Source organism: Poecilia formosa, unplaced genomic scaffold (genome assembly GCF_000485575.1).
Source record: "Poecilia formosa unplaced genomic scaffold, Poecilia_formosa-5.1.2 Scaffold744, whole genome shotgun sequence".
Lineage (NCBI taxonomy): Eukaryota > Metazoa > Chordata > Actinopteri > Cyprinodontiformes > Poeciliidae > Poecilia > Poecilia formosa.
In genome coordinates, this window is record NW_006800683.1 from 33,883 (window position 1) to 48,731 (window position 14,849).

The 14,849-nt window shown below is 36.4% G+C and overlaps 1 protein-coding gene and 1 long non-coding RNA gene across 5 annotated transcripts in view; both read left to right on the forward strand.

Annotated features, from left to right (window-relative positions):
- The first annotated feature begins 4,090 nt into the window (after nucleotides 1–4,090).
- On the forward strand, nucleotides 4,091–5,884 carry LOC103131322 (uncharacterized). The gene is made up of 3 exons (XR_001660558.1): nucleotides 4,091–4,566; nucleotides 4,648–4,792; nucleotides 5,233–5,884. It is a non-coding gene; the product is annotated as an uncharacterized LOC103131322 (long non-coding RNA).
- A 496-nt stretch (nucleotides 5,885–6,380) lies between these two features.
- Nucleotides 6,381–14,849, forward strand: part of LOC103131323 (chromodomain-helicase-DNA-binding protein 1) — a 39,212-nt gene continuing 30,743 nt past the window's right edge. Inside the window, exons 1-4 of one of the 4 annotated variants that reach the window (XM_016666572.1) lie at nucleotides 6,381–6,753; nucleotides 10,127–10,238; nucleotides 11,499–11,700; nucleotides 14,077–14,181. In XM_016666572.1, coding sequence (XP_016522058.1) covers nucleotides 10,186–10,238; nucleotides 11,499–11,700; nucleotides 14,077–14,181 — 360 coding nt within the window. In that variant the 5' untranslated portion in view covers nucleotides 6,381–6,753; nucleotides 10,127–10,185. Of the gene's footprint in view, nucleotides 6,754–6,818; nucleotides 6,873–6,897; nucleotides 6,974–7,643; nucleotides 7,766–10,126; nucleotides 10,239–11,498; nucleotides 11,701–14,076; nucleotides 14,182–14,849 lie in introns of those variants that run through there. The other 3 variants (XM_016666571.1, XM_016666573.1, XM_016666574.1) reach the window with 3 other exon arrangements.

A 14,849-nucleotide genomic window follows, 5' to 3' on the forward strand; every position in this document is an offset into this window, starting at 1 on the left:
AATATAATTTATTAACCTTGTTCATGTTTCCCAAAACATAACACTTTGAAAGTGTATGAGAAAGAATCGCCATCCTTTGGGTCCGTCTACAACATTGTCCACGTAATGTCATCAAAACGACAACTATTTATGCTACTCCTTAAGATTATCATAAATAATAATAATTTAAGACTATCACTGCTAATTGTCATTTATTGTCATATGTTATTATTTTTACTTTATTATTTTAATTTTTATTGTGTACTATGCTGGGAAAAACAAAATGTCCCCCCATAGGGGATCCCTTATCTTATTTTATCTTATAATTTTCTAGCCCAACCAAAGATCACTGTACAGTTTACCCAGCTTAAAATTGGATTTCCAATTAATTTTTTTAGTTATTGCTATGACAATGTAACTTTGCTGAAAATATGGTGTATTTTGGCTTGTTGTAGTTGAAACGATTCATTTCTGAGGAGGAATCCAGAAATGTAATTTCTATTGATGAGACTAAGAGGAACAGGAATGTTCAAACAAGGAGAATTTATACAGAACAATTAACCAAACTGTGGGAGGAAGCCAGAGTACCTGGTGAGAACCCACCACGCACAGGGAGAACATGCAAACTCCATGCAGAAAGACCCCAGGTTGTGAATAGGGTATATGCCACAGACTTCCGTTTTAGCACTTCCGCATTTTTTTTCCACATAGCCTGCTTCCGGTGCACAGGTCACTCTGTGTTAGAGATGGAGTTTTTCACTTGGTCCTTGCTGGATTTGCCCAGAGTAACCGTTAACCATTTTAAAAACAAAAAGCAGCAGGAGGATGTAACTTCATAACCTCATTCTCTAAGCAGAATCTCAGAGGGAAAAAAAGAGAAATTACTTTGTCTAACCCAAGAACAGATTATAGCAGCCAAGTGGAAAAATTCACTCTAACGTGGATAATAATGATGAAACAGCAAAAGTAGATAATCATATATTCGGGATTCGGGAAATACGTGATTTGCACCATTTGTTCTGTGGGTTTTTTATGTGGGTCGGTGCCACTTAAAGGTTTTGGACCTTAATCTGACTGACTTCTTGTGTGGTTTGGAGCATTGCTGCTCTCGGCTGTTTTTAAATTACCGTGCTCGGTATCGCATGTTAAATGTATTTTATATAATTGTCACATAAACAAAAACTAAGGAGTTGCCTAAAAATAATTTCATACTCCATATAACATAAACGCACATCAACACACGTATTGACTTACCTTGTGCCGAATCGCTGCCTCTGTCCTCAGCCTGTTCCCGTTGCAGTGGATTTCCTCCGGCATTATTTTCCTCCAACAAATTATTCCACTAAACGAACCACGTACAACTCCCTTTACATCCCCCATCTTCCCATTTCTGACGCTGGATCTTCAATATCCTCAAGCTTTGAAATAGCAGGCAGCTACAAACCGCGTGTTAGCTGTAGTGGCTAAGTTTTGGCTACAGTCCGCTGTTGCCTTGATATCAGCTGGAAAATGAAAAAACTAAGCACTGGATGGTACCGACTAATTACTGGACACAACGGCACACAACAAAACTCGATTGTTGTACCAGCAGCTCGCAGATATTTTAAGTTTTGCGTCTTTTTCATGGTACAGATCTTGCAGCTTCGGCCAAGAACAATAGGAGCAAGCAGGACCCGGAACCAACCTATGTGGAATAAATTCAAACGAAAATATGTCACCACCTCTCGTGGCATATACCCCATTGAACCCAGGACCTTCTTGCTGCAAAGCAACAGTGCTACCAACTGCGCCACTGTGTAACCCACCTTGCTCCTAAATCATCCAAAATGTTTGTCCAGCACATTCAACTTTATTCAGAAAGTCTTGATGGAGTGGCAGATGGGAAGTTGAAGTCCAAAGTACTGAGTCTTAAGAATGACTTGTTGGCAGCAGAATAATGCCCAGCCTTGAAGTGTTTGTTCACATTTTTCAGTATATAATTTTTAAGAGTCTGGATCAATTTTTAAAAATTAGAATAGAGAATGTTATTTGAAGAATTGATATTGTATTCATTACCTAACTGACAAAAGGTACTAATAAGTTTTATAAAACTGCTTTATGTATTTCTAAAGCATTTTTCCATGTAAAATGTTACTACTCTGTTGGTGACAACATGGCTCCATTCTACATATTGGGTTTAACTGGCTTGGATTGAAATGTGTTAATTTACCATCCATTATAAGTCAGAGATATATTTAGTCTTTTTGGTCGTATCTGCATATTGTATGCATTAATGCATTATATACCTTAATATTATTGTTTACATTTGCAATGCTTTGCCAACTGTTTGGGCTAAATATATGTTAAAGTGACTGCTGAGCTGTAAACGCCATTAATGGACGGCAAGGAGAAGCATTGTTGTGATGACGCCCAGAAGGTATAGTGTTGGAAAGGCTGGGAGGAAAAAGAGACATGTACATAATTACTTGCATGATGTACAGAAGTATTTGCAATTTTCTCAAAGGAATGATGAGATTTTTTATTTTATTTTTTATTTTTTTACAAAAGACACAATGATTTGAAGATTAAACGATCTGTTTTGAGAATTTAAATTCTGCTTTGAGAAATGCAACCCAGAAACTGAGAAAAACTGTAAAACATTGAAGTTTCCTTATGTTAAAACTCTTTAACTGTCAGAAGGACACTGGTGTCTGCATGGACCCAATGACTTGCATGTAAATATTTTGGGGTGATAAGAAGTTAAAGGAAAGTGTTAAATATTAACAGTGATACCAAGCTTTCAATCTAAAATAAAAGCTAAAATGTTCTTCAATATTTTAACTTGAATTCACGACCATTTCACACTCAAATTAATTCAAACTTGAAAAAGCTGCTTCTGGCATTAACAATAACTCTAACCATATGAGGTCTAAAGTAGACCTGAAATAATATTTCAAGCATATAAATATATCTGTATTAAATAACTGTTAGTTATTTGAATAGTACTTGCCTTACAGAAATTACAGGGAAACATTTCTTTATCAGTTGCTTAAAGTTAACTAACTTCAGTTAAAACTCTGAAAGGTGCTTATGGGATACAGAAATGTGTTGTCCTTCTCCTCCTCCTGAGCCACAGAAATAGCACAAACTTAATTGCAAAGGTTGGGTCTCAATTCGGTGGCTGCATCTTTCTCAGCACCATTAGGTAGCACTTGAGCACTTGAACTGAAAATACTGTTTTGAGTAGCCCTGTCACAATAATCAATAAATAAATAAATCACATGATAAATTAAAACAAAAAGATGAATTCCATTGGAAAGATTTATCATTTATTTATTTATTTTTCTCTCTTCCTACCAAGAACTGGATGATAAAATCTTCAGTTTAGTGCTTTGGTCTCAACTGGCACTTTTTTTGAAGGACATTTTTGTTTAGAAGGACTTCAAAATTCATTTTATTTTTTGTTTTGTTTATTTATTGTGGATATTTAGCATGTCTTCCAGTTCCGGTGTTAAATGTTCATTAGAATTTAAAGTTTATTGAGATCTTTGAGAATGTGTTCTCGTAGTTTTATTTTGCCATTACCATTATATTACTTATAAATGGTCTCAAAACAGCAATATTATCATTTATCCTAATAACTTCTGGAACAATTTATCATCAAACAAAATTTGTTATCATGACAGACCAAGTGGTGAGTACAGGAACCCCGGAGCCACTGCTCAACTACAGAATTGCAGCGTTATAAACAAGCAACAGCAGTCTTGCTTTAAGATTTCAATTTGATATACAAAGGCATTGTGAATTAATTTGATTATTCAAAAATAAAAGAAGCCAAAATATCATACCAAAATTCTATTCCCTATAAAAATGATTTTTGCAGTCTGGTTTATGGTTTTACATTGTACATATATCAGCAAAATATATTATTTTGGCTAATTAGTAACGTTAATTTTAGGGTAATTAAGTGCTCACAATATTACAGGATTTTTCTATGAATTTGACAATTTCTAAGATTTTCACAATATATTTATGTGTTTTATTAATTTCATAACAAAAAATTACATTAAATTAGTTTTTTGAGTTTGGTAATTCCGTTTATTTTCTATGACAACATAATGCTNAAGCATTGGTCTAGTACAAAGTATGTTTTCAACATATATTTGGTAGGTGCTTAATTCCGAATGGAAGTGGCTCAGTGGGTGGAGAACTAACAAGAGGAGATCAGAGGAGTGTATTCATCATAGTCACCCTGAACCGCTTTATGGAGCAGGTTGGTAACTGCAATGCTTGGAGCATTTTTTGGCACTATAGTGTTATGCCGAGAAACGCATGCCTGCCGAGAATTGCATGCCCTATCGCGGGAACGCGCATCGCTCTAAACTCTCTCATATTGATGACCGAAGAGGCATCCGTTTCTCGGCATAACACCAGCGCACCCCTGCGATTTGATGAATGAATCCCTCCCCGGCCCTCTCGCCGCCCACTAACAGTGAAATCTTGCACAGAGAAACTTGTGGAACTGGATAGTTTCTTTCTGTTTTGCATACTGAAGTTACCATTTTCTACCGAGGTGGCTGCTTCCTTGTTCCCTGCGCATTTACAGCGGTATGTTGCTTTTTATTTAATTTTTAGTATATTTTTTATTAAGTTTTTAATTATTTTATTAAGTTCCAGTTGTTTTCACAGGATTACAAACCTCAACCTGAAGAACCAGTTTTATGCTGTATTGGACCAACATGCCTCCCAGCTCCAGAGCTTATTTAGGAAGAAAGCTGCTTCCACTGGAAAAGTGAATGATGTTCTGTCTCAGCTGAGAACCCATGATGTCTAGGTTAGTGTTTGTTCTTGTTCTTGTTTTGAGCTTTATTAAGTTTTACCTATTTTTTATTTTACAAAATAAACCAATGAATGGAAGAAAATGTTCTTATGATTCAGGAACGCTGATATTCATGTATGACATGCTGTTCTTCACACCATTTCTCCCTATTTGCACAGACTCCTCCACATTCATCAAAACGTGGGATGAAAGTTTTCAGCAAATTTAACAATATAATTTATTAACCTTGTTCATGTTTCCCAAAACACAAATTTATTTTCACAATAAATTTATGTGTTTTATTAATTTCATAACAAAAAATTACATTAAATTAGTTTTTTGAGTTTGGTAATTCCGTTTATTTTCTATGACAACATAATGCTTTGGATGTTACAGTCACATTTTTTTTTACCATAAATTTTATGTTGTTTTTTTTTTGTTTGTTTTTTTTACAGTGTAAGGCCACCAAAAAGGATCTCCTAGGGACCAATCTGGGGGAACTGAATAGGGATGGTGGTCTCCCTATTCAAAAAGAGGGTCTGCAGACTGTGTTCCAGCTACAGAGAGATCACACTCTTTAGCCTCCCTATGAATGTCTGATTAGAGATTCTGAAGAGGAGGATCCGTTGGATAGTCAAACCTCAGATTCAGGAAGAGCAGTGTGGTTTTTGTCCTTGTGGAAGACTGAATCAGCTCTACACCCTCAGCAGGTTCCTGGGTGACACAGGCATATTGGTGTGGCGTCTACAGTGAAGCGAGCACTGTACCGGTCTGTAGTGGTGAAGAGAGAGCTGAGTCAAAAGGCGAATCTCTAGATTTTCTGGTCAATCTACTTTCCTACCCTCATCCATGGTCATGAACTTTGGGACCTGACCGAAAGATTACAGATGCAATTGGCTGAAATGAGTTTTCTCCTCAGGGTTATCAAGCGTCTCTGGAACTCATTACCTTTCCAACTTGGAAAAATCGATTCACTCTCCTGCTGTAACAAATCACAACTCAAAACACATTTGTTCAAAATGGTTTCTCTACCTGATGCCTTTTGCTCTTTCTATCTTAGTAATTTTATTATTGTATTGTATCTTTTAATAAACTGTTGTATTTTGTAAGGTGCTTATAAAAAAGTAACTTTTTTATTATTAAAATAGTATGATTTAAAGTAGAGCTACAAGGCAAAGTACTAGCCCTATGTTAAGATTTTTATTAAAAAGTAGTTATTTTGGACCAACTATTTCAAAATAGCTGTTAAGATAGCTACTAGTTATTTTTGAAACATGGTACATGGTTTCCTAAACATGCTTAAGCTTTTGTCTGCTGCTGGATTTCTAACTGTTTACTCAATATACCTAGGTATATAAAGTTAAATCTCTTTCTGTGCAACAAGTCAGCAAGAACTAATATATTTAAGCCTTGCCCCAAAAGGAGTATTGGTTTTATTGGCCTTATGAGAAGAGACATACAGCAAAGGTCGCCAGGCCGGGAACCGAACCTGCGACAGACTAAAGCCTCCATGTGTGGGTTAAGCTTAACCCCTGCACCACCACAGCACCTAGACAACCCAATGAAATGGAATTCACCATTGATTTAAGAGTGAAGACAACTGATCAGGTCCTGGAGCTGTGACGTCATTGCGTGGGGTTTCCTTCGTGTGTAGTGAACGTTACGTCGTAATGGCTGAGGCCGGTTGTTTTAGGAAGTCCATGGGCCGCAAACCTGGCTTTGCTCCCTGTAATGCGGTTTAGTGGATGTCTTCTCGGTATTAAGCGGGCAGTGATAGCAGCCCTCCAACAGCCCCACAGTCTTCAGTCACCCAGAGCTTCTGACTGGGCGACCGACCGGGAACTGCAGCTAGCTTGAAGCAGCGTTAGCTCATGCTGTTTTCACAGCAGATCTATTGAGGACCAAAGGAGCTCTAAAAATCTGAAAATCGCATTTTGACAACATTTTGGAGAGGATTGTATATAACACAAAATAAGGTACGCTAATCGATTTGTTCTTTCTAGGCATAAATGAATGAAAAAGTCAGCTAATATTCCATACCAATGCGCCAAAAACCGCGAGAAGTGAAGAGCAAATGAAAACAAGATGGGAGAAGGTGAAGTTTTGTTAGCTGCTTTTGGTTAAATAATCAAAGCGATCTTAACGCCAAACTCTGGTTTACTGTTGCGGCAGATGTTTTCTTAACTATTCACAATGGTTGGTAAAATGTGATGTATAGTTGCTTTGGAGAAATTGATCTTTTTTATTGTGCCCGTATTAGTACAACATTGTGTAATTTTGTTAGCTTCCACGCTAGCCTCGTGCTTTGTAGCGTTAGCTGACACTTGTACACGAACCCCCAACATTAGCAGTTTTTATTTCTTTATCCATCATGAAGTAGAATAAAACGAGGCAAGTATTTTGTTACGCAGGATTGGATTACACGGTATTTGACATTAAGATAAACCGAACTTTTCGTTTAAATTGATCAATTCCAAAGCACAAATCTAGTAGTTCAATTAGTTTAGCAAGAGCATAATTCTTTAACAGCCAACATAGTTAATGAAACAATTCGTCCCATATATATAAGAAAACGAGTGTTGTCCTTAAATTAAATCAGATGTTTAACTAGTCGCTGGCGCGGAACAGACATATCGCCCCGCCAATAGCTGAGTTCACTTGCGTCAGTAGTCAGATATAGCTTGTTGGCTAATGATACAAGGTTAACTGCAGCCACGCGTTATAATATCTTGGCTAGATAAACAGTGACCTATTAAGTGATTAACATTAGGTACTTAAATTATTTCGTATATAGAAGGCATGTTTCTTGATGTTTTATGACCGTGGAATACGCGTTCTTTATAGGCCTTTCAGGCCTCTGAAGTGCGGTTGTTTCGGTCTACAGTGCCTCATTTTAACAGCAGAAGCTAAACAGGAAGCGTCGCTGGTTGCCGCTAGCTACGGTTGGGCTTAAGCACTATAGTTAAGGAGGACGAACATTCAAGAAAGGTGAGGAATAAGATGGCAGAGACGCAGTGTTCAGTTGCTGCGTCTCACATTCCCAGAATTATCTATTAGTAGAATTAAGTGAGAAGGTTGCAGTTCAATTCATTTTATTCAGATAGCACTGATTGACAAGTATTATCTGAAGACACTTTCCAAAAACAGATCCAGTGTATGAATAGAAATATGTGTTTAGTTTAGCCTAGACATGGACTATTTTAAAGTCAGTTGCATGCATAACACAATTCAATTTGGACTGAGATCAGCTTATACTTCCAATTGGTAAAATTTAAGTAAACCCAACATCCTGAATCATGTCATTATGCTTGCAGCAATCCTTCCTATGTGAAGGCAATTTATTAATCAACTTTGCACCCTTATATTGAGTGTGCATTGAATTAATGCTGGAATGAAAAATGTTCTTTTAATAGGAAGAACCCTTGAACGGAACTTGTTTCAGTGTGATCGACCTTTGGAGAGATTCTTTTTAAGAGTAGAATATTTATTCTGCTTTTTCAAGAGTAGAATAAAGTTTTCAATTTGTTTTCACAAATCACTGTTTATTGCAGAAATCCAGTCTAATTATTCTAGACATAAAACGAAAGGTGTATAGTTAGTCCAGAGATCTTCAAAGCATTGAAATTTTCCTTTCTGAAAGTTTTGAATCAGCTGTTGAATCAGATGTTGGCAAGCAGAATGAAATGGTGTTAAAACCAGTCACTCATCGACTCTTGTTCCACGAACATGAATGTACCAACAATAAGACATAAAACATGAGAAGGACTCACTGAATCTTGCATTTTAGATGTTTAGAAATACCTCTAGGGAATAAATGCTCAGTCGTGGACAGGCTGCATGCTGTTTTCACAATTTCCACTGCAGTTATTCAAAGTGGATATGTCATGCTGCTTTTAAATTCTTCCTTTTCACATGTAAGTCATTCATTTATGGTATTTAAAGTAGAACAGCAATGCTTTGGTCTGAATTCCTCGTTATAGTTCTTCCGACCCCTCGTTTTGCTGCGGTCTTTTTAAATGTGAAAGAGACATTTCAAGTCCCACTCCCCTCCAGATTGCACAGGGTTCACTTCACTCCATTTGGCCATATTTATAGCTTGATGGCAGCGACACGGTTATCTACTGGTAGAGAAACCTTTTATTCCAAAGTTTATTAAAGATGTCAACAATGGAAGACTTGTCCATCCAACCTTATATATTAGAGCCAGAGTCTGACCCAGAGCAGGAGGATGAAGACGACCAACCTGCAGAACCACATATCCAAATAAATGCATCACAGTGGTTATTAGTTATTAGTGTATTTTACAGTCTCTCCATCCACACCAATTACATACAAAATGGGGTGTAGGTTCACCATAGTTTCCAAGGATGTCACATACCTATTGAAATATTAATGGTTCCATAACGTGAATGGAGTAGGAGTGCGGGATATGGGTTAGAACAGCGATTCTGTTGAAGCCGGCCAATGCCTGCAGCTGAACTCTCCTAAACCTTAAAAAAATGAGGGTATTTAAATATTTTCGGGTAAGACATTTCTACAATACCAAAATAAAAGAGGTGTTCCTTCAGAAGGTAACACTATTGTGCAAATTTTTTACAAATGCTTATACTCACCTCCCATGTAAAACCGTTTCCAAACTATATAAGGGGTTCCAGAAACATAATGGAAATAACACCTTGAATATTAAGTCAAATTGGGAAAGGGAATTGGGAGTGAAAATTACAGAGGGTGATTGGCTTTCAATATGTGTGACACAACAGACATCTACCAGCTCTAAAATATGGAAGGAATTTGGATGGAAGTGGTTAATTAGATACTTTATTACACCTCAAATTATTAGTAGACATAGAGGAGAAGAACAGCAATGTTGGAGACTGTGGCCATCAGAACATCAATCACTCTCATGTATTTTGGTCCTGCCCAAAGTTGGCACCTTACTGGGAAGGAATCTGTCAGACTACTGGGATCATTTTGGGGGTATGTCATCCCCAAAGACCCCAGAATTTTTCTGCTGGGGCTGTTAACTGGAGAAGTGTTTCAAAAAGAAGATGAGTATCTTTTTAAAATTCTATCAATTGCAAGAAAAAAAGCTATTACACGGTTTGGCTAAAGAAAAATGGAAATAATCCAGTGTGTGCTGAAAATATTGGTTTAAACTATATGATGACTAGTCAAGGCAGCTGTGCTGCTCCTGCATGTGGGAGGAGCACATGCTGAATTCTCTTTCCATCAGATTTCATGATGGAAAAAATGTGGCCTGTGATTCATCACTCAACACAAATTAGCAAAACTCCAGTACAGTTCTGACTTTTTCAAAAACATCTTTTTAACCGGCATTCTCTCTTTCAGGTTTATTTCTGGGAACTTTTTTTACCAGTGGTTCGCACGTCCCTATTGTGGAGTTCAACATGGCTGGCCGCAGTGAAGATGAAAGTGTGAGCAATAGCAATGGAGAGTCAAGGTAAAGTAACTCCTCCTTACAGGATGACTGCACACTGGAACATTGTGTTTTGATAGTTTGTGTCTTGCACATTTAATGCAAATAGTACTGTATAAGGTATTTTTGAAAACTTTGTCTTGGCTGTAGTTCAATTATTTTTAATTGATTGCACATTTATGTTGTTTTTCGTCATTGTCCTGATCATTTTTCTGATTCTATTGACTAAATTGACATTAGCACCCTAAATATAATTAATTTAGTTTGTCACTTCTCTTTATTTTTGCTTATGTCTTGTTTTATTTGAGTTAATTTAATGTAAATTTAGAGGATTGAAATACAGGCTATAAAAGGAGTGTTATTTTTAAGGCTTCCTGCATGTTTATGCAAAAATCCTTATGCTGAACAAAAACATTTCACTAGGAATAAATGGATGTAGTTATATTTTGTGACATGCTGATTGATGCACATGTTAATATTTAGGTTTTAAGCTAGCTTTGTTTCTATAATCTTTTTCAATAAATCTCACAAACCATAAAAAGATCTGGAATAAAATCAATTCAAAAATGAAAATGATCAGATTATTTTATGTATGTACATTATTGCTGGTAGACCTGTTCTACCTGCACCACAAATGTATACTGGAAATATTAATGTTTTTTCTACAAGTATGCTGCTACTGTGAAACAATCTGAATGAAAGTTTCATTCTCATAGGTTTTATGAGAAATATCTTTAATATTATCAGGGGTTTAAACTGACTAAATAAATTGAAAAACTCTCAAAATAGTATTAAAAAAAACTGGCAAGAAGTGTACACATTCCAGTGCAAAAATGTCTAAACTTCATTATTAAAAATAAAGAACGAAGCAGTGATTCTTTTAGAAAGTTTCAACTGGGTCAGTTAGTAAGACTGCCTGTTTTAGTTTTATGATACTTTGCTTATCTTTCATCTGCATCATAACAACAAAAATCATCATCTTCACTACACTGAGAGGTCATCCTTTGCCATTAGTCTGTTTCGCAGAGGACTTCTCTTGTTTAAGCAGCACATCTTCTCTCTGTTGTCTAGGATTATCTGTGGTCTTCTGTGATTGACAAGTATTAGGATTAGTTAGTTTTCATGCAAGATAGAATCTTGATTAAATATTTTAATCATAAGTTTGTATTTACTGGGATGCTAACAAACACTTGTTTGTTGAATTTTGATTTAACTATAAGATTATAAAGTTATGATTTATTTCTTCAACAACTACTAATATGTTTTTGTCTTCTCACATTCAAGTAATTCTGATGATGAGTCTGGGTCAGGCTCAGCCTCTGCTTCGGGTTCCGGCTCCAGTTCCAGCTCCTCCAGCAGTAGCAGCCAGTCAGGGAGCAGCGACTCAGGGAGCGCCTCAGACTCTGGCAGTCAGTCTGAGTCCGACACTGAGAAATCCAGTGAGAAAAAGGAATCACCAAATAAGCCAAACATTGATGGAGCTGAGGTAAACAAATTCAAGATGTCAGTTGGCCTAACGCATTTGTGACTAATTTAAATCGTTCTGGCAAATGGTTCTTTCGTTTGTATTATGGCTTTTTTTAGACGATTATTTTAGTAATCGAATATTCTATTGATTATGCTGACAATTAATTGTAATTAAGTAAAAAATTTATAAAATAAGATCTTGGTAAATTCTACCAAAACAGAAGTATTACTATTGGATATGAACATTGGCTCAAATTTTCATGTTTTACATCCCTACAATTACTTTTCTATACTTTAGAAAACTAGCCAGTAACAGTAATAGCTCACTTTTGAAGTTAACCAGGACAAAAATTATACAAAAATCTGAAATTATACTCAAATTAATAATTAAATAAAGACACTTCTAAAAAATGTCTGCTTCATTTTTTAGTTTATGTATTCACCTTCTGTTAATTTAATAGATGAACTCTCACTTTGCACAGCCATTTATAGCTTTTGTGTCCATGTTAATGACTGGATTTGGCTCCTCCATCACACACAGAAATGCATCTGCCAGCCATGTACCGCCACGATGCACTACGCCACAACCATTGCAACCGGGGTGATATGAAATTTATTTTCTGGTTTGTCTGTAAAGCTACACTTAGGTTAAGCATCAAAACACAACTGCCCGGCAGTGTTCAGTCCATCTGCTCACCTGTATAAATACACCTGCAGCGCTCTTCGTTCTGAACCATCCACCAAGCAGCAGCTCTGGGAGGAGAGAGGCTGCGGTACTCCAGGCATCACGCCAGTCAACTTAAGAATGCTGATTGGTCCCCCCAACAATGATAAAAACCTGGACATTATCGTCATTAATGAAATCCCCCCAGACAGAACTTCAAACTTGTATGTTCATAGGCGGAAGTGAGAACGCTGCGCAACGCAAATAATCACCCTAACCCAGAACACAGAATAATAAAACATAACTAAAGCTTCGAGGCAGCTAATTTTCCTTGAGGACTTTTAATTATCATGGTATTCAAATCATTCGAGGGATCGTTGCAGTCCTAGTTTGTATTCATTTAGTTTTGGTTCTTCATTTAAAACAGTTACGTGCTGGACACACAGAACTACTAATTTGACTTTATTTTAACATAACATTGCAAATAGATTTTGTTTAAACCACAAAGTCATCAGAGTTTTTTCCTATAATCACAGCTTTGTAAAAGTGTGTTTAAATTTACAAACAGGTTGTACATTCAGCTTCAACACCACTTTGCAACCATTTCTCATATTTTTGGATAAATGCTGAGATGGACAGTAGCTGTTTCTGTACAATAATGTATTCATATACATACATGGCATTTGTTCATAGACCTCCAATTTTATGTCACCCTGCTTAATTTGTGTGTGTGTTTCTCTAAATCTGGCAGATTTCATTCATAATGATCTTTTCCTGCTTTATGAAATATACTGTTTTTACAATAACATAATTATGCCACTAGTTAGGCCATATGCACATGTAAATTAAAGAAATCCTATAAAGTCCTGAATCTGCTCCAGCAGTCAAGGTTTGTCTGGTTAGTTTGACACATTTTTCTCCTTGCACTTAGGCACTTTTTGGCTTTTGTTCCTGTATTTTTTCTGACCCTCCCCACCTCTTATTTGCTCACTTTTGTCATTAGCTGAAATGACAACAAAGGTCAATGGGCTGGGACTCGATGCTGTGATTCAACTACACCCATAACATTATTTTTGTAATTTAATTTTCATGGGCCTTTTCAGCCTACTGAAATGTTGTTTTTATCTGTTTAGCTGTAAAACACAGTTTTGACTTTTTTTTGCATCCAAATTAATTTTAATGAGCTGATTTCTAAAAGTTGACTCTGAAACAATGACTCCTGCCTATGTGTTTAATTTCTCTATTATGCAGTTTTTATTTTTAGGCAGATTGCTTTTAGTACAAAAAACATTTGTATTTCTGTTTTTGGGTAAACTTTTCTTGAAAATGCTTCATCCAGCTGACTGGAAAGAAGGGACATTTTTTGCATAACTGAAAAAGGTCCTACCATTTGTACCTTACAGCTCTGCTGGATTGATGTTTCCAGTTAGTCAGGCAGCAGCTCTGACCGTTTAAAATCTGTAGACTTTTCTTTTAACTGTACACATTTTTAATGTTGTTTATTTTGGAGCAAATGTCAAAAGTTTTTTCTTGAAAATAAATTACTCAAATTTTAGTATTGCTTCATGTATTTTATTTAACAAAGTCTAAAAGTTAAACTCAGAAGATTATTTTCTATTAAATGTATTTATTGGATGTTGCAGGAGTTGCATTCTTTTTTTCTGTTGTTAATCACATAGTTGTGTCCTAAACTTCGGTTTAGATTACTAATTTCTTTTGCATTAATCACAGTTCTGGAAGTCCAACCCCAGCATTCTGGCAGTTCAAAGATCGGCTATGCTCAGGAAACAGCAGCAACAACAGAGACAAGCCTCTTCTAACAGTGGGTCAGATGAGGTCTGTATTCAGCTGCTTCTTTGTGTGTTTATGATGTTTAATGCGGGGTATTGCGTATAATATCCTTTTTTGAGTTTTACATAATATTATTATGTTACTCGTGCATGATATTCCCTCATGCTTGTTTGAGAAATACTTGAATCTCCAATGGCAACCATTCCAGGGCGCCTAAACTGGAATGGTTGCCAGTATTTGTGGCAACCATTCCTCTTTTTCTAATTTAGCCATAAAAATATAAAGACATTAAAAAAACTCAACAAAAGTTGCATAAATGAACAAGACCATTCCCATATCTCACTCAACTCCCCTTCCCTAGGACTTGTATCTTATCACACAAATCAATCCTTCTGCATGGTAAAGCGTGCTCCCTTTACCATGCAGTCTTCAAGCCATGCATCGGTGCCACTTTGCTCCTTCAGACTAGTGGCAGCAAGAATTAGCAAACACCCGCTGGAACTGTGCATCTGCTGAGCTTATTATATGAAGTGTTTGTCATTGCAACACTCTTAAAAACATTGTTGAATGGTAAATGGACTGAACTTGTGTAACACTTTTCCAGTCATTTTAATTACTCACAGTGCTTTGCACTAGATTTGCACTCAGACACCCACACATTTATAAACTAATGTGTACATTGGTAGGGACACATTGGCATGTGACAGGAGGAA